The sequence below is a fragment of the Telopea speciosissima genome, chromosome 8, assembly GCF_018873765.1.
Source record: "Telopea speciosissima isolate NSW1024214 ecotype Mountain lineage chromosome 8, Tspe_v1, whole genome shotgun sequence".
NCBI lineage: Eukaryota > Viridiplantae > Streptophyta > Magnoliopsida > Proteales > Proteaceae > Telopea > Telopea speciosissima.
Window position 1 is genome coordinate 39,308,338 of NC_057923.1, and position 18,322 is coordinate 39,326,659.

Below are 18,322 nucleotides of genomic sequence, written 5' to 3' on the forward strand. Positions count from 1 at the left end.
TACCCACACATCCGAAGAGCGATCCCATTCCAATCAAGTTGTTATTCCGTCTATATACGGATAACAAAAGTTCCTTTTTATAGCCGTTATTCTGTCTGCTTACAGATAACCAAACTTCCTCCTTATTAGCCATTATTCTGTCCGAAGAATCGATGTTGGTCCATTCGTCCGTCTTTCCCTGAGCCAAGGGATCGTCAAGATCTGAGGTATACCCCTATGAAGTTATAATCATTGCATTTTTATCGTTATAGTGTAGTCTTTTGTGTTTTCCATTTTAATATATATAGTGTAAACAAAATGTATATTATATAGTCGTACATTATGAAGAGAGAATATTCGCCCTTTTAGCATCTATAACAGAAAGATCGATTTTTGCCGGGCAAGATGGGTGCCTAATAACTTCCCATGCTTGTAACCTGACCCCTTACCTGAATCTCTGACCAGACCATATGGAGCTCTGTAGCCCGTTTCCGTTCATAACGGATATGGCTACACCTATTGGGTCCTAGGCCCTAATCCTAGGTGGCGACTCCTCATTTTATTTTAATATTTTTATGAAGTATGACCCTTACCTCATGATAATGTATTAAAATGGTACCCCCACTTTACTAGACCCAATAGTCTGTTGCCAATAAGGTTGAGGAAACCCCGTCACCGGGGACCACGGTACTTACATAAGTGTTTAACTTGTTGTGTATGGCATTTGACAACACATTATATGTAATATTGTCATAACACTAAAATCGGGGTTTAGATTGATGCAAGAACAATGAGTTTTATGTGTTTAAGTTGATGTCAAGGTTGGGATTAATGCAAGAACAATGAATCTTATGTGTTTAAGTTGATGTCCACAGTTGGGATTGATGGAAGAACAATGAATTTTATGATTTATGGTATATCTATGGGTGTGGTGTATGTTTATGTGTTTTTTAATAACATGGTGAATGCATAAGTAAAGCAGCCTTAAGCGAGAGCTGCCAAGAAACAATAAATCTATTGAGGGAGTGGATTACAGTCTCTCATTTTGAACTACCAATGAAGCTATTTTCCACTTGGATTGGTTATGTTTTTTAGCACCTTATGGCACCTTGGCTTTTCCAACTGTTTCCTACCTTTGCCAAAATAGATTTGACAGCTTTCCTTTGTCTAATGCCAAAAAACAGCAAATCTATTTAGTAAGGGAATGATGCAACTTGCAAGAGACATTAAGGTCCCGTTTGGTAACACGTTCGTTCAGGGAGAATGTTCTTTTCACAGAAGTGCTCTTTTTCGATTCTGTGTTGTGAGAATAATCTCGTGGAATAAAACAACGTTTGGTAAAACTGTTACATTTTTGTTCCACGAATAGAAAAAGAAAAAAAACAGTGTTTGGTAGTCATTTTACAAAATCACTTCTTTTATACAAAAAAATTACATAAATGGCATTATGTTCATTATTAATCCATAATAATTATGATTATATTACTCAATATCATAAATAATACTATAATACTTAATTATTTATACTTATTTTGATAAAAATCAACAAACAATGTATCCATGTCCTCAATGAACTGCCATTAATCACTCAAACAAATAAATCCAACATAACTTGAGTATCCATGTCCTAAATAACCTACCATTAATAAAAAGAGTCAAGTAGCAACACACTCACTGCTGGCAAATTTTCTCTTTTCTGAACTCACAAAGGAAGAAAGAGAGAGAGAGAGAGAGAGAGAGAAGGGCTTCAACCTTAAAAGTTCAAACAATACAAACTCCAAAGTGTGTTGTCACAACACAAAACATGCACTTACTTTCTAAAGCACACTCACAAGCATCACTTCTCTTTTGAACATGGGAACATCGGAAACTCTTTTTCTCATGTTCAGCTCTCTCCTTTCTTTTGTTCTGATTTTTTTTTTCTTTCTTATTCTAATATAAACACTCTAGTCCAAGTCAAGATCATCCTGATACATCCAATATTCACCGGGCCAATCAGCGACCGCCACGTGTCACAGGGTGACCCGCTCCAGAACCAAGGGGAACGAACCGGGGTCCCAGCACCCAGGCGCGACCTGCACCAGGCGCGGCCACATCCAGGCGCGGCCTCACCCAGGCGCGGCCACAGCGTTACCTCACCCAGGAGCGGCCACCACCCAAGCGTGGCCACCACTCAGGCGCGGCCTCACCAAGGCGTGGCCACACCCAGGCGCGGCCTCTCGCCCAGGCGCGGCCTCACCTAGGCGCGACTTCTCACCCAGGCGCGGCCTCACCCAGGCACGGCCACCACTCAGGCGCGACCTCTCACCTAGGGGCGGCCTCTCACCCAGGCGCGACCTCACCCAGGAGCGGCCACCACCCAAGCGCGGCCACCACCCAGGTGAGGCCTCACCTAGGTGGCAGCCTCACCTAGGTGCGGCCTCACCTAGGAGCGGCCACATCCAGGCGCGGCCTGTCACCCAGGCACGGCCACCACTCAGGTGCGGCCTCACCTCGGCGCCGCCACACATCAGAGCGCGGCCTCACCCAGGTGCGGCCACCACTCGGGCGCGGCCTCACCTAGGCGCGGCCACACATCCAGGCGCGGCCTCACCCAGGCGTGGCCACCACTCAGGCGAGGCCTCACCAAGGCGTGGTCACACCCAGGCGCGGCCTGCACCCAGGCACAGCATCTTGGGCACAAACGTGAGGTGGGGGCTACCCACCTACGACCCGATCGTATCGCTACAGACTCATGTCACCACCAGGACTCTAGACCACTGCTTAGAAGTCACGTCACCCAGACGGATTCAAGCACCAAGGACGTTATCACCACACGCGGGTATCTATCCACCAAGGATCTTGATACCACTAGGACACTCCCTCCCGCAGGGAGATGATCAATCAGGATAGAGCCCCATTACCCAGGGCCTCTATCCACTAAACGACACACTCGCCATCAAACTGGGACTCTCCACACTGCCATACACTACTATAAAAGGAAAGGTACACCACCCTTAAAGGGACATCTAAACTCATACTGAATAATCACTATTCATCTGTTTGTGCCAGGAGATCTAACTTTGGCATCGGAGAGCCCTAGGCCGAGACCACACCGGTTCTCTCTGTTGACCCCTTTGGTCCACTTGCAGGTGACGGCACTCGCAGGACCGCTCGATGATTTCTTGACGCAACACATCCAAACACTCTTTTAATTAATGATTTTTAGTATGAGTAATTTACACCTTAAATTTTCATGACTCAGCTGGGTATGCTGTAGAATTTGATTTATAATACTTGTTGCACAAAGAAAACTACTATTGAAAATGCAAGGTTTCCCTCTCTGCAACACCAAAACTTAACAATGGAGACAAAGAACTCCCTTGAAGCTTTCTTGATTTCTCAATTGATCGAATCCCCTTTCTCGGGATATCAGTACTTAAAAACAACTGCAAATCACCCACATGAGCATGTGGCCTAAGTGGAATCAGATTTATCAACACAACCCAAGGCCATGCCCCTATCCCACCCCTTCCCTCCCCAAAACATCCAATCTAGCCTATACCTTTGTTAGCAAATCAACTTAAGACAAGAAAGACCCCCTGGTAACCAAGGCAGCTGATTTTTGTAGGTACTATGTTAGGTGAACCTAACTATGTTCAAGTTTAGTAGGAATGGAACAACCTACTCAACAACTAGAAAACAGAGAAGATAGGTCACATTACCTATATTAATGTGGTGTAGTTCAGATTTTAGGATGGAATCTAAAATCACAATGATGTTCTGAAACCACAGTAGTAACCTGGATCAATTGAGTGGAATGAGGAAGACTGAGAAGTTTAACAAATTCCATAAATTTAATGTAGTTTCCAGAAATTGGATTATTCTGGATTTACCAAACACAAACCTGAGGTTGTATTTATGAGTAAACACTTTCAGAAATTAAAAAGGATAACTGATGGTGAACTAGAAGGCTGAAACAAGAGCTGTAACTTCTCAAAGATTAAGTAAACTGGACAGGGACTTCAACAACAGTATAGTCATACCCTGGTGACTTTTTCAAACCTAAAAATATTATGTTTCCTGTAACTCTAGTCGGTGCAATAGGCCTGCTACTGAATATTTCAAGTAACAGAATAGTTGTTTGAACTTGTAATATATGAAAGATTAACCTTAAGCTTAAGACCAGAAATCAGTAGATATTATTTTAACTATGAAGTTCGAATGAAAACCAAGCAACATGAAAGAAGATAAGAAAAAAATACACAAAGGTAAACACCAAAATCGACTCACTTTTTGGAGATTGCAGGTATGAACAAAACTTGGTTCACTGCTGATCCAACTTTCTCTCTAGTTTTTCCTGCAAATCAAATCCCATAAGTTCAAGTTAGAAAAGAATTGCAAGAAATCATATGACATTGCAAGGAATCGTATGGTATTTTTTGGGTTTTAGGGTTCCCCTGCAACCCTGCGATCTTCTATTTTTGATGCAGAGAGGAAGAGAGATAGAATCAGAAAGTTTGGCTGGGTTTTCTTCTTCGTTTCTTTCTTGGGTTTTGGATTTTTCAGTTTCAACAAAGTTTTTTTTTGGAAATTTCAGGTAGGGGTTTTCAGAGAGAAATAAAGAAAGAACACAGGGGAGGGGCTATTTCTTTTAGGGATTTCTTTTTCTTTTCCAGAGGGAAATAAAGAAAGAACGCATGTTTTGGATTTCTTTTTCTTTTCCATGGAAGAAACCCTAAACTCCCTGAAATCTCAGGATTTAGAGATTCTGCTTGAGAGAAAGAGGGAGAGAGAGAGAGAGTCACCTTCGTTGTTGTCAAGTCTAGTTGCAGAGGGGGTCGTGCTAGAGAAGAAAGCTGATGTAGTAAAGGGTTGTGCGGAGCTCGTGGAAGAGAAAATGGCATGAGAGGAGAGACACCCTTTTCAATCATGGAAGAGAGAATGGATATTGGGAATAGCTTTTTATTTTTCTATTTTTTCATCTTTCATTTGGGTGGAAGACTCGAAGAAGCTCCAAATTGGTGTTTCTCAATTCCTGATCTTCTCATGATTTTTCAACCGGTCCACTCTGTGAGAACAAAAGATTGGACCATGTGTGCCAAATGTTTATATGCATTCTCGTAGAACAAATGAACACCAGAAGTATTCTTCGGGAGTGTTACCAAACGGGACCTAAACCGTGATGGATAAGGACTTCTTTTCTGCTCCCCAAAATCCCATACTCTTATGGTATTACTTTTCATATTTTCTAAACTCTACTGTTAATGATGTAAGTGGAGAGAGTAGTTTGAGAGTGGATGACATAGAACCATTCATTTATTCAAATCACAAAATTACATAAGACTTTACACCAAGAAGGTTCACTTCAAATAACCCATAAAATCTACATTCATTTATTATAAACCCATAGGATCTACATAGATCCTATCACATTTTCAAAATAATAACAAGAAGATTCACTATAAATAACCCTGCCATAACTACACACAATAACTTCATTGTCTCATTTGACTTCTTCAGAGCCTTGACTCTGTTCTTCAGATTGCGAAGCTCTTCACTCCTCTGTGGTAGCATCCTTTGTTGATCTTCTGCATTGTTTTCAATTATAATGTTTGGTGCATCATTGGTTAGGCCAACTTAACTTGGTTCACCCATTTGACTTGGATCACACCATTGAAAGAAGTTGCAACCACCCCTGAATTTGTCTTCGCAATTGTAGTACAATCTACTTGGGTTCTCTAACGAGTTTGATACCCTCACAATAGCTCTTTTCCTACAATGACATTGCTTGAAGGGATACTTTAAGTACCTTGATCTGCTATCATTCACACTAACAAAAGACATATTCCCTGTTGGAAAAGCAAATGAGGTTACACCATTAAACAAAACAACGAAAGCATGATATAATAAAGCCCAGAGATAGTAACTTGGCACCCACCCTTCCCTTCTTCATTATCACAACAGAAAATTCCATTCACTTTCATTTCATTTCAAAGTCAAATTTCAAATCCAAGGATTCATACTCATGGACCACCACATTAAAAGTTCTAAAAATTCTAATTCTAATTACACTTTGTATTTTTATCTCAAATGGAAGGAATACAACTCTGGTATGCGAGTGAAGTGCAACAAAGGATGCTATCATCCGACATAGCTTGGGTAGTCAGCTTCGGTTGGAAGGTTGGCATTGCAGCATCAATTGGCCTTGCATGGAAACTCATTGGTGCATTAAGAGACAGCTCCTCCCTCCAACCCACCGGATTCAGCTTATGGATACTCATTAGTGCTCTAAAAGCAAAACCAGCTAGAATGGTTAATGTGTTTTTCAAGTTGAGCGGCTGGATCCTTTTGAAAACTCAAAACAGAGTTATCTTCAAGCATTATGCAAGTACCATGTTCTTTCTCCCTATCTTTTTTTGCTGCCTATGAGATTTGGCTGAGACTCAGACAGGTATATCCTTCAAAAAAACAAAAAACCAAGTGATTGTGCAGTATAGTTTTTCTTTTCCTATCTCTCTATGAGGTGTAATACAAATTTTTAAGAGACATAGTGATGTGAACTGTAAATCATCTGCTCCAAAACTATCCACAGAGTTAACAAAGACTTGAGTGCGGTTTATTCCTTCCTTTTTTTCTTTGGGGTTGGGTTCATTAACCATTGTTCAGTGTTGTACCTTCATTAGTTCTAAGTAGATCATATACTCTTCTAGGATGTATGCTAGGTGCATATTGTTCTCTGTGTAATATAGAAGACCATATAGTGTGTTTAGTATTAAAGAAGGTGCAACCTAGTCCACTGTAGGTACATATTATTGCTGTTTGGTTGAGATTAGAAAGGAAAGGATCCTCTCAATGCAGCTTTTGCATATTCTATAGTAATTTTCTTTTATTACTGACCAAAACATGCAACAATGAAATAATTTCCCCCAACCTTGGAAACTCTTTGAAGTAAAAGATTCTTTCCCAGTACTTGGGCTAGCTTCATGACTATACCCTGAAGCTGTTTGGTTTGAACTTGTTGCATTAAAAGCTTGCTTCTCTGTTTTAGGTGCCAAACTAACCCTGGTTTGAGTAGTAATGGATCTAATTCATTTGTTGTAAACATTGATAAACACCTATAATTCCTATTCTAATTCCCTTTTAATACTGAGAAACCATGATTAATTGGGAATCATACCCTATAAATCAAGCAGATTCTCTCAGTCGCAGCTCCCTCTCACCGCGAACAAAGTAGTGCAACTCCTCTCACGGTGAACATGGTGGTTGAGAAGGGAGAAAAGAAACTTAGGGTTTCGTTTGCAGAGGTGTTCTTTCCCTTGAGAAGTAGAACATCTCTAACATTCATGTGATGAGGGTTACTTTTGTCATTTTACCCTTGAAAGAGTATAATGGTCTGAGATTGGTCAAAAAAATCCAGCTGTTTGCACTTAACGTTCCATTCTAACGGATTGTACCAAAATGCTACAATATTTTGAAACTAGGGGAGAGTTTACAATTAGAAAAGTTGTAGGGGGCATTTGAACAAATGGGCATTTGTAAAAAACCCAAAATTTTTTTTTATGTAATTAAGTGCTAAAAGTCTAAAACACCACTGCAGAATTCGGAACCGAATATCTGATTAAATTGGTTTTTTTGCGTCGTGGTGTTTTCTACGCGTCTGATCCGGGTCTCGTTTTTCAATGTCTCGTCTGTCTCCTTGACTTCATTTCTCTATTTTAATTCTTAGCCGTATGAAGTTCTACTGTGCATAAATTAGATCAAATCCTTTCTTCCTTTCGTTCTGGACCGACACTGATCTCTTGTTTTTAGTTCACTTCGTTATGTTTCTGTTCCTCTGGTGAAAAGTCTATGCTCTCTAAAGCTATCTTTCAAGCAAAGATCTGTGCTTGAGTGAGGATCTATCCGGAACTAAATTGATCGTTGAAGTTTAATTCAGTATAAAAAGAACGGATCTTGAGCTGTTTCTACAAGTTAAAGTCACCTGAGATAGTTTCTGCAGTGAGGTTGGCTTGATCGTGCTTTGATACTTCGATCTTGATCCTTTTTTGTTTATAGAAGTTCGTGTGGTATTATTCAGTTAATATTTTATTTTCCTTCGTTATAGATCATCTGAAATATCTTGTAAGACTGTTGTAGCGCTTTTTAATCGATTGAGTTTGATTCTGTTGCAGAGTTTAGTCATGGCGCAGATTCTGCTTCATGGGACGCTTCATGCTACGATCTTCGAGATCGATAGGTTGCATCCGGGAGGTCCCAAGATCTTCCGAAAGGTATTATGATGTGAATTGCAAGGGTTACGATGATTTACAGTGATTTTAAGTTATTGCACAACACTTGTACTGTACCATTTTTTACTTATTTCTTTTAAATTTGATATTTTTCTGTTCCTTCTTACTCCTCACTCTGAGAATTAGATAGCTGTGTAAAACTTGGACATGTTCTTGTAAGATCTGTGTAACGCATACCTGACTTTGTCTAATTTTGTGGCTCTGTTTTTGAAAATATGCAATGGAATTTGTGATTTGCAGTTTGCTAGGATCATCTGGTACATTTTTTACAGGCTTTGTATTCGTCAGTTAAATTTTAAACCGGGGATTGATTATTGGGTTACCTTTGCTTCTTTTTGGGATGGACGATGCAGTGCTTAGCCCCCTTCCCCTATGTGATAATTCATTGACTTGCCTAGCATCCTCAGTATTTTATTTAAATTGCTCAAATTCTTCTATCCATATGGTCTTTAGTTTGATCTGCTTCTGAAGTTACTTTTCCAAAAATCGAATGAAAAAATTGAAACGAGTCCAAGGGACCTGCAAAAGTTAATTTCTTTTCACTTTTTGATCAAACCAATTCTAATTGTTTTATCTTTTTACGGAGATCTGGCTGTACTTATCTCATTCTCTTGTAACCAATATGGACCAAAGAGATTCTGAAAGAGGATTGCCTTAATAATGTCACAAAATTTTGTGAAATGTAGGTTGCCCGTCCTCCCTTCTTTTACCCTTTTCTTTCTTCTTTTGAATTGATTGGTTGTTTTTCTTGTCTCACGCTCTGTGAAATTGCATTTACCAATATGATATTGACGTTTATAAATATGCAACAATTGGAAAACAATCAATTTTTCATGTGATGCTTATAAAATCCAAAACTAGATTTTAATTTATGGTGTAGGGAAGCCTTACAAATTCTGCTTGCATACATGATTTGTTTTCAATTCCCAAGTTTCTTAGCTTCTTTTAAGGCCTGGTCAGTGGAATCTTAGGCTGTGTTTGGTGTGCATTTCCATTCTGAGAATGTACATTCCCATTCTCATAATGCAGAATACATAGTTAACTAAGAATGAGAACACTGTTTGGATATATGTTAGACTAAAATGCATTCTTGATTATAGAATATTCAAGCATTTCATCAAACATCTCATGCGAAAAATTTGTTGAGCGCTCATAATTCATACCCTGTTATATTTGTCCCTGTTCCTATGTCTCAGAAACACGATCATCCCATAATCCAATAACTAACATCTCACAGAGCAGGGATAAGAATTCAATCCAATTGACTGAGAGTCAGAAGACAAAAGGGAGATGACGAACGGAACAATTTGCTAAGTATTTTGTCCCACCCACCCATCTCATCTCTTCATATTTCATACATCTTCTTCATATTGTCAATCACTTTACTGCTCCTCCCCATTTTCACTTCCATTGGCAATGACATTTGCGTTTCTTTTTCGTTTTGTTTTATTGTACTGCTCTAAGTTCTACCTCTAGCGAAAAGGAAAAATATAGAAAACAATATAAGTTGGTAATTTGGGGAAGGGACCAGTAAGTCGGACAAGACATTCCCACCTGCCATTGCTGCCGGAAGAGAAAGGAGATTTAGCTCGCATTAGTGTATTGCAGAAGAAAATTCAGTGGCATCTCAGACTTGAGTAATAGTGGAACTTGAAACACTGCTCCTGCAACTACTGCAGCAGAATAAGGGGTGGTATGTTGCGTTGTCTCTGCACTGCAGGCCTCGTAGCTTTCTGCTTTGGGCCGGCACTTTTTGGCAGTTTGGCCACGGAGACACTGCTCAATGCTTATGTCTACTGGCTACTGGGGAGGAAGGAGACTGTTTTAGTTTAAATTACTTAGCAAATCATACCGCCCTAAGGTCTTTCCTTCCATTCCCGATTCCATTTGCAGATCTCTGAGCCACTTCTCTTGAGGATGCGAGCTGTGTAGGTGTGGATGGTAAGCCTTTGCCTATGGGGAGTAAGGTGATGGGCTAGAGCAGCAAAGACAATAGCAACAATGAGATGAGTAAAAATATTACGACGATCACAAACCGTCTCCATTGTCAGAGAAATTCACTGACACTAGGAAGCCCATCACTCCGGCCACTGATGGAACTGTTGACGCCAGTGACTACAGTGGTGATGTAAAATTATGTCATTGGATTGAGCGCAGCTGGATATAGACGAGGAAGCTCTCGAGATAACTTAATGTAGAAGGGGTTCAATTAAGAACCATTCTATAGTAGGATCGATCACAGGTTGCAGCAGAACTGCAATCAAACCAAAATTAGTAACTTAGGTGGTAGGGGTCGAACCAGCCATGTGATGGAGATCAAACTTGGATCGAGTGTAGGGTAACGTAAGAGGATCCTTGGCTCCAAATTTCGTCCAATTGTGATGGTTGGATATGGAGTTATAAGAGAAACACCAAATTAGAAGGTTATGGGAAAACCCCAAAACAGTGCTGATCTTGGGCTCCAATGATAACTGAGTGTAGGCCTTGATGGTAGACGGCTTGCCTACAAATTTGGGTCAATCTTGATGGGCAGAAGTGGTGATGGAGGGTGGAGACTGAAATAGAAGGTTAGTGGTGTAGGCTAATCCAGCAAGCAGAACTGGGCAAGATTGGGAATGAGTGAAGGGAGTGTTGGTGTGAGTTGATGTTCCAAAACTCAGCAGGTTCTGTTGAGGAGGTATGGAGTTATGGAATTTGGAAGGTTGCAGCAATAAGGTGTCTTGCAGGGGAGCAACAGCAGCTTCATTCGAAGGATCAATCAGCAGCAACAACAGTTGAAGTGGAGGGATGTCTTCAATCTTGGGATGGTGATCTTCGGTAGCAGCAATAGTCACAAGCAGCAGTAGTGAAGACTCACAACAGCAATCACCAACAGAGATCGAGCAAGGTAGAAGGAAGGAATAAGATAAGAGAAGGGAGGGATAAAGATGTGATATACCTAAATCCAACCACTCAATGGCGTCATGCCACGTCATCGGTCGTTGCAATTTATTAATGACTAAAGGTCCATCGGGTCACACCCATACCCGCTCCAATGAGGAGCCCATTCATAAAACGGCGCAATCTGCCACGTAAGGATGGGTCAATCTATCTTTGACGCTAATTCACTCCCACAAGGGAACTACAAGGGTAGCGCCCACAGTTCCTATCAACCAGGGACTTCACTCCTAAAAGGACTCCACTACGGGTTCCCTACTAGGAATAGGAAACTTACTAAAACTGGACTCTCTACAACCGCCTTTACCTACAAGCTGCACTATATTAACACAGGTACAACCCTTCACTAGACCATCTTGATTATTCTTAACTGATGCTAGGAGAGATCTGACTTAAGATTCAGAGAGTCCCTTGCCGGAGCAAACCGGCTCTCTTGTGTTCCTTCTGTTCTCCTATGCAGCCTACGGTACAAGAAGACAACCTGTGGTGATTTCTTGACGCAACAAGATGCTTCGTCTCTCAGCGAGGTTTCTCGACCCTTCAAGTCATATTCAACACTTGAGAAAGGAATCATATTTGCTTAAGCAATCTTCATTCATTCATTAAATCGTGGGGAGGCTTCTACAGCCTTTACATAATATGTAGAGGGCTATGCTTGCACATCAAGTTACAAGAAAAAATAGAAACTACTAAACTGAAAATTAGAAACTGAACTTGAAAATAGAAACTGAGAAAATGGTAACTAGGATTGACTCAAAAATAGAAACTAGATGTAATCTTCAAGTCTTCCAAAGAATCTTCTAAATCTCGAGCCGAAGCGTTGCCTCTTGTGGGCCCCATCTTGAGTGTTGAGTGATGCTATTGGCTCCCTTAATTGGTGGTCCCCACCTTAGAATAAAACTCCATCGATTCTAACTAGAAACCTTTAAATACTTAAGGCCCAAAGAGACAAATATACCCTTCACTTAAAGACTTGAATCTCTAATAAGTAAAAGACTATTCTGCCCCCACAATCTTCTAGTAATATTCACACTAAGGGTCACTTCTTCAGGTTTTGATCTACATCGTAACTGTGACGATCTGGAGGGAGTCTCCATGAGAGCTTTACTGGATGAACTGAACTAGGAAACCAAAGCCTATTATGAAACCCAATCCCATCCCGCAGTTGAAGTTTTAACTCAGCATCGACGAAATGAAAGCCGTCACGAATGAGAATTCGGAATGGGTTTTCTTTTTTTGGTTCTAGAATGAGACCCATTCTTGTCCCCATTCTAAGAATTCAGAATAGGAACGTATACCAAACACTGTTTTTATTGCTCCAGAATGCATTATAGACCCAGAACAGGTTTTGAGAATGCATACCAAACACTGTCTTAGTTTCTGAAGCTTGTAATGGTGTTTTGGAAAGTTCAACCCCTCACAAATATGTAAATGTTAGGTCATTGCAATTTTTAAATTAAGGACTTAATACATATTAAATCCTATGGAATTACCTGACACATAACAATTCTGCAATTACCTCTGAGATTGTATGATAATGGATACTTTTCTTCTTTCCTTTTCTTGAAAGGGGGGGGGGTAAATACCATGGGGATACTTTCAGAATATAGTTTGTCTTCTTGTACTAAAAGGTTATTGATCCATTTTGTTTTTCTGTTTCTTACTAATGTACTTGCTAAGTCAACATGCAAAGAGATATAGTTGACTGCAGAATCTTCCATGAAGCAGCTTCCTTGTCAACTCAAAGGGGATGGCCTCGCCAGCCCCTATTTATGTCTAGATCTTAGACCAAATCACTGTTCCATGTGCAAAATGAAGTCCTCTATTGTGTCTTGACTTGCCAACCCAAAGGGTCTTCTAGTCTTGATTGACAACATTATGTCTCCACTTTCTTCAAAGCAAAGAGGCTATCAAATGAATAAATCTGGGTGACCTGCATGGAAACATTCTCACTCACATGCAAACTCACACTATAGGAGGTAATGCGTGATAGATGCATATTGAAAGGATGTGTCTCTGGTATCTGTGCTTTGCATATCAAGAAACAAGGAGCTATATCTCAATTCTCTTGCTGGTTTTAGTATCTAATTCTCTTGGAGTCTAGTTCTGTATCTTAGATTGTGTCTTCCATGGTTTTCCATTGTTAATTTGGTCACTAGTGGAAACCTGATGTTATTTTCCATTATCTTGGTTAATGATGGGATGCCTTTAGTAATTCATTTATGAGAATATTCTAGATATTGTATATGCTTCTGTATTTTCATTTCGAAAAATTATAATGTCAGGAATGGTATGATAACCTTCAATCATATGGAGAAATATAAATTCTAAAGTTTGAAATGTTTGAGAAGGTTTGTTAATTTGACATTGGACATTAAGTTCGTAATAGTGTTATTAATATATATTTTTTTCTAATCCATTCTTATCATCTGCAAAATTGTACTTGCAGCTTATAGAGGGAATTGAGGAAACTGTTGGTCTTGGAAAAGGAATCAGCAAACTGTATGCAACAATTGATCTGGAAAAAGCTAGAGTTGGCAAAACCAGACTGCTGGAAAAAGAACCGATCAATCCCAGGTGGTACGAGTCTTTTCATATTTACTGCGCCCATATGGCCTCTAACGTTATCTTCACTGTCAAAGATGATAGGCCCATTGGGGCAGTGCTAATTGGAAGAGCTTACGTACCTGTGGAGGAAATCTTAAATGGGGAAGAAGTAGATAGATGGGTCGAAATCTTGGATGAAGACCACAAGCCTATACATGGAGGCCCAAAGATACATGTGAAGCTGCAGTTTTTTGATATCACTAAAGACCGTAATTGGGCTAGGGGTGTCAGAAGTGCGAAATTCCCTGGGGTTCCTTACACATTCTTCACACACAGACAGGGATGCAGAGTTTCTCTATACCAAGATTCCCATGTCCCAGACAACTTTATCCCAAAAATACCTCTTTCTGGAGGCACCTACTATGAACCCCATAGATGCTGGGAGGATATATTTGATGCAATCACCAATGCAAAACACTTGATTTACATAACTGGGTGGTCTGTGTACACCCAGATAACCTTGGTGAGGGACTCAGGAAGGCCAAAGCCTGGAGGAGATATTACCCTGGGTGAGCTGCTCAAGAAGAAGGCTAGTGAGGGTGTCAGGGTGCTTATGCTTGTTTGGGATGATAGGACATCTGTTGGTTTGCTAAAGAAGGATGGGTTGATGGCCACCCATGACCAAGAAACTGCTGATTTCTTCCAAGACACGGACGTCCACTGTGTCTTGTGCCCTCGTAATCCTGATGATGGGGGGAGCATTGTTCAAGACTTGGAGATTTCAACAATGTTCACTCATCACCAGAAGATTGTTGTGGTGGATGGTGCATTGCCTAGTGGAGGGTCAGAACAGAGGCGCATTGTGAGTTTTGTTGGTGGTATAGATCTTTGTGATGGGAGGTATGATACACCCTTCCATTCCCTTTTCAGAACCTTGGATACGGTCCACCATGATGATTTCCATCAGCCCAACTTCACTGGTGCTTCAATCAACAAAGGTGGCCCTAGGGAGCCTTGGCATGATATTCATTGTCGGTTAGAAGGACCTGTAGCTTGGGATGTCCTGTATAATTTTGAGCAGAGGTGGAGGAAGCAAGGTGGGAAGGACTTGCTCGTTCAGCTCAGGGACCTTGGTGACATCATTATACCCCCGTCTCCAGTTATGTTCCCAGAAGACCATGAAACATGGAATGTCCAGTTATTCCGATCCATTGACGGTGGTGCTGCCTTTGGCTTCCCTGAAACACCAGAGGATGCAGCCCGGGCTGGGCTCGTCAGTGGGAAGGACAACATCATTGATCGAAGTATTCAGGATGCTTATATAAATGCCATTAGACGAGCAAAGGATTTCATTTACATTGAAAATCAATATTTCCTTGGAAGCTCATTCGGCTGGAAGCAAGATGACATCAAGGTGGAGGATATTGGTGCTTTGCATCTTATTCCAAAGGAACTCTCACTTAAGATTGTCAGTAAGATTGAAGCAGGGGAGAGGTTTACTGTCTATGTTGTGGTCCCTATGTGGCCAGAAGGGATTCCAGAGAGTGGATCAGTTCAGGCAATATTAGATTGGCAGAGGAGGACAATGGAAATGATGTATACTGATGTAACTCAGGCCCTTCATGCTAAGGGGATTGAGGCAAACCCCAAGGACTATTTGACATTCTTTTGCCTTGGGAATCGAGAGATGAAGAAGAGTGGTGAGTATGAACCTTCAGAACAACCAGAGTCAGATTCAGATTATAGCAGAGCTCAGCAAGCACGGCGTTTCATGATATATGTTCATGCTAAGATGATGATAGGTATGTTCTTGTGCACACACACACACACGACATGCACGTGTTGCTCATCGTTGCTTGCAAAAATTTGCTAATGCTTAACTTGATATTGTTGTTGTAAATTCACACATGAACTCACAAAAATTGTATCCATTTGCCTAGTAGCTTTATATAGTTGTAAACTAAGTAGGTTCCAATTTTTGTTAGGAAGGATATAACTTGGAAACTGGATAGAGAAGTTGTTACATGTACAATCTGACTAATTAAAAATTCAGGTGCACAGGACTCCTAGACTGCCTTTGAGTCATAGCTTTAGAGTTGTCTAATATGGCTAACTCTGGCAGTTCTTTGGTATTCATATTGATCAAATTTGATGTTGAATTCTTAGTTCATTTATGCTTTGGCTTTTGCAGTTGATGATGAATACATTATTATTGGTTCTGCCAATATCAACCAGCGGTCAATGGATGGTGCTAGGGACTCTGAGATAGCCATGGGAGCCTACCAACCATATCATCTAGCCACTAGGGAACCCGCCAGGGGTCAGATCCATGGCTTCCGGATGGCATTATGGTATGAGCATCTTGGCATGCTTGATGATTCATTCCTCCAGCCTGAGAGTGATCAATGCGTGCAGAAGGTGAACAAGATTGCTGAGAAGTATTGGGATATTTACTCCAGTGATTCTCTGGATCGTGACCTGCCAGGTCACCTTCTCAGCTACCCAATTGCAATCACCAATGACGGGACTGTCACAGAATTTCCAGGGATGGAACACTTCCCCGACACCAAGGCTCGCATTCTCGGTGCCAAATCTGACTATCTTCCTCCAATCCTGACTACATAAATGGGATCGTCTACGTAAAGAATAATCATCTCTTGTTGTCCTTGATCACCGCAGCTGTAGTGGTAATAAGTAACATATGTATTGTAATTTGCAGACACTATCTTCGTAGATATGCAACCTTTTGAAAGGTGCTCATGTCAGGTCTTTCAGAGATTGGGTTTGTATTTCGTGATTCTGGTGCCGGCTTGTTACTATACTTTGTGGATTTTTTTTAGCTTTACCCGACTGTTTCTATTTAAGTATTGCTGGTAATTCAAAGAAATCTGGATTATGACAGAAGATCATTTAACTCTTTATCTGGATTTGGGAATGCTGGTCGGTGGAATGTTGTATGAATTCCCCAACTCTCCGGGGTACTTTACCTCCCTGTGGCATCTATTCCAGTTGGTGTTGTACTCATTGAGCAGAGCTCATTTTTTTTTTTATGCGAAAAAGAAATATATTAACATTATATATCAGAGATGTTTACATTAGTTCTAAAATAAAAAACAGCGTGGATGCCAAATTTTCAATAACATTAACAATTAGGGCTGTAAGCAGATTGGATTTGGCTAAGATAGTGCTATATCTGCATCTGCATCCGCATCCACATCCGATTAGTTATCGGACGGATTCGGATAGTGCTAAATGGATACAGACACGGATACGGATCGGATATTTTATCCGTTTACATGTAAATATAGTTTTTCAGATAGCTATAGTCTATCCGTATTCGCATTCTTTTAGCTTTCGGACAAATTCGGATTGTGCTAAATGGATACGGACACGGATACGAAAACAGATTTCGGCTATTCATTTACACCCCTATTAACAATATAGTCATCTTGCTTTACACAAAAATTTAAGTCCTTGAGATCATTAATTAGCTGTATCATTTGTTGGACTTGTGTCTTCATCAAACCCGGTTCGGTTCGGTTCAATCCATTTACTTTGTGTTGAACTTTTATACATTTTGGTTTAATATTATCACATGCGATATAAACTTTTTGAGTATTATGTGTCTGTAAGTTTTACTTAAAATGGTAGTCAGGACTAGGGTTTGGGCTGGGCACCCTTATCATATGATCGTCGTATTGGGTATGCCTAGACATGTGATGTCAGGGTACGAATGTGAGTACTCACATGATTGATGTGTGTCTTGGCGAAGAATCTATTTTGTCGATTCCCTCATGTATTACTGTCAAATGTAGGAAGGGATAGACATATGTCACCGATACCCTTTGCCTGAGGGAACCCTATCACCGCAAAGTGTGATCACATTCTTTGGTTCATCAATGATTGAGGTTTAAGTGAGTCAAAGCCGGTGTTCTAGGAATGCGTGAATATTTTGTGAGTGAAGGAGTTACTCAACATGGTCACCACTGCCCGATTGAGGAACACCAAGATTGAGATTGTCTGTGTATGGTCGAATAGGAATCTAGATCCACTACCGTTTTGGAAATGGTTTTGCAAAAATCTATTTCACATAAAATGATAGATTATAGGAAAATTATTAACGTAACAAGGGTCTGTTATTTATCCAAATATAACAAAACATCAACTACCCTTATAGAACTATTGTTGAGGACAAGATAGAAAATAAAGTTTGGGAATAGAAAGATCAATTCACAGTATTAATTGGAATACAATAAAAATAGGAAAATAAGGTCTGAATTTTGAATTTAGGGGTATAAATGTAATATGACTATGGTATCCTGGAGCCTTCGATCAGTGTAGAAACCATCTTCCCCAATTTTCTAACGCTGAGCCCTCGAGTTTGTACAGCCAAGTCCTCCGACGGCGACACCCTCTCTCACGCCTCCTCTCTGTGTTCCACGCGACCCTGACGGTTTCTGAATCTCGATCCTCAATTACCCGATGTGAGAGCCTCTCTCACTCACCCTGCTTCTGCTCTCATTTACACCAACAAGGGTTTTGTAGTTGTTCTTTCTGAGGAATCATATCCACTACGATTGGGAAATCTG

The 18,322-nt window shown here is 40.5% G+C and overlaps 1 protein-coding gene across 3 annotated transcripts; it reads left to right on the forward strand.

Annotated features, from left to right (window-relative positions):
* The first annotated feature begins 7,610 nt into the window (after nt 1-7,610).
* Nucleotides 7,611-16,620, forward strand: LOC122638291 (phospholipase D alpha 1-like). 3 transcript variants are annotated; one of them, XM_043831179.1, is made up of 4 exons: nt 7,611-8,041; nt 8,097-8,231; nt 13,636-15,535; nt 15,925-16,620. In XM_043831179.1, exons 2-4 carry the CDS (start codon nt 8,142-8,144, stop codon nt 16,356-16,358), a joined length of 2,424 nt encoding a protein of 807 aa, XP_043687114.1. In that variant the 5' UTR covers nt 7,611-8,041; nt 8,097-8,141; the 3' UTR covers nt 16,359-16,620. The 3 variants fall into 3 exon arrangements, with proteins under 3 accessions (XP_043687114.1, XP_043687112.1, XP_043687113.1); XM_043831177.1 differs by having other exon boundaries at nt 7,611-7,964; nt 8,127-8,231; XM_043831178.1 differs by having other exon boundaries at nt 7,611-7,964; nt 8,133-8,231.
* Nucleotides 16,621-18,322: the final 1,702 nt, after the last annotated feature.

Excerpts from the sequence above, each read along its gene's own strand:
- LOC122638291 (XM_043831179.1), top strand. The coding sequence starts at position 8,142 with ATGGCGCAGATTCTGCTTCATGGGACGCTTCATGCTACGATCTTCGAG. Across the intron at positions 8,232-13,635 it reads GTCCCAAGATCTTCCGAAAG|CTTATAGAGGGAATTGAGGA; the intron begins GTATTATGATGT and ends TTGTACTTGCAG. Across the intron at positions 15,536-15,924 it reads TCATGCTAAGATGATGATAG|TTGATGATGAATACATTATT; the intron begins GTATGTTCTTGT and ends TGGCTTTTGCAG.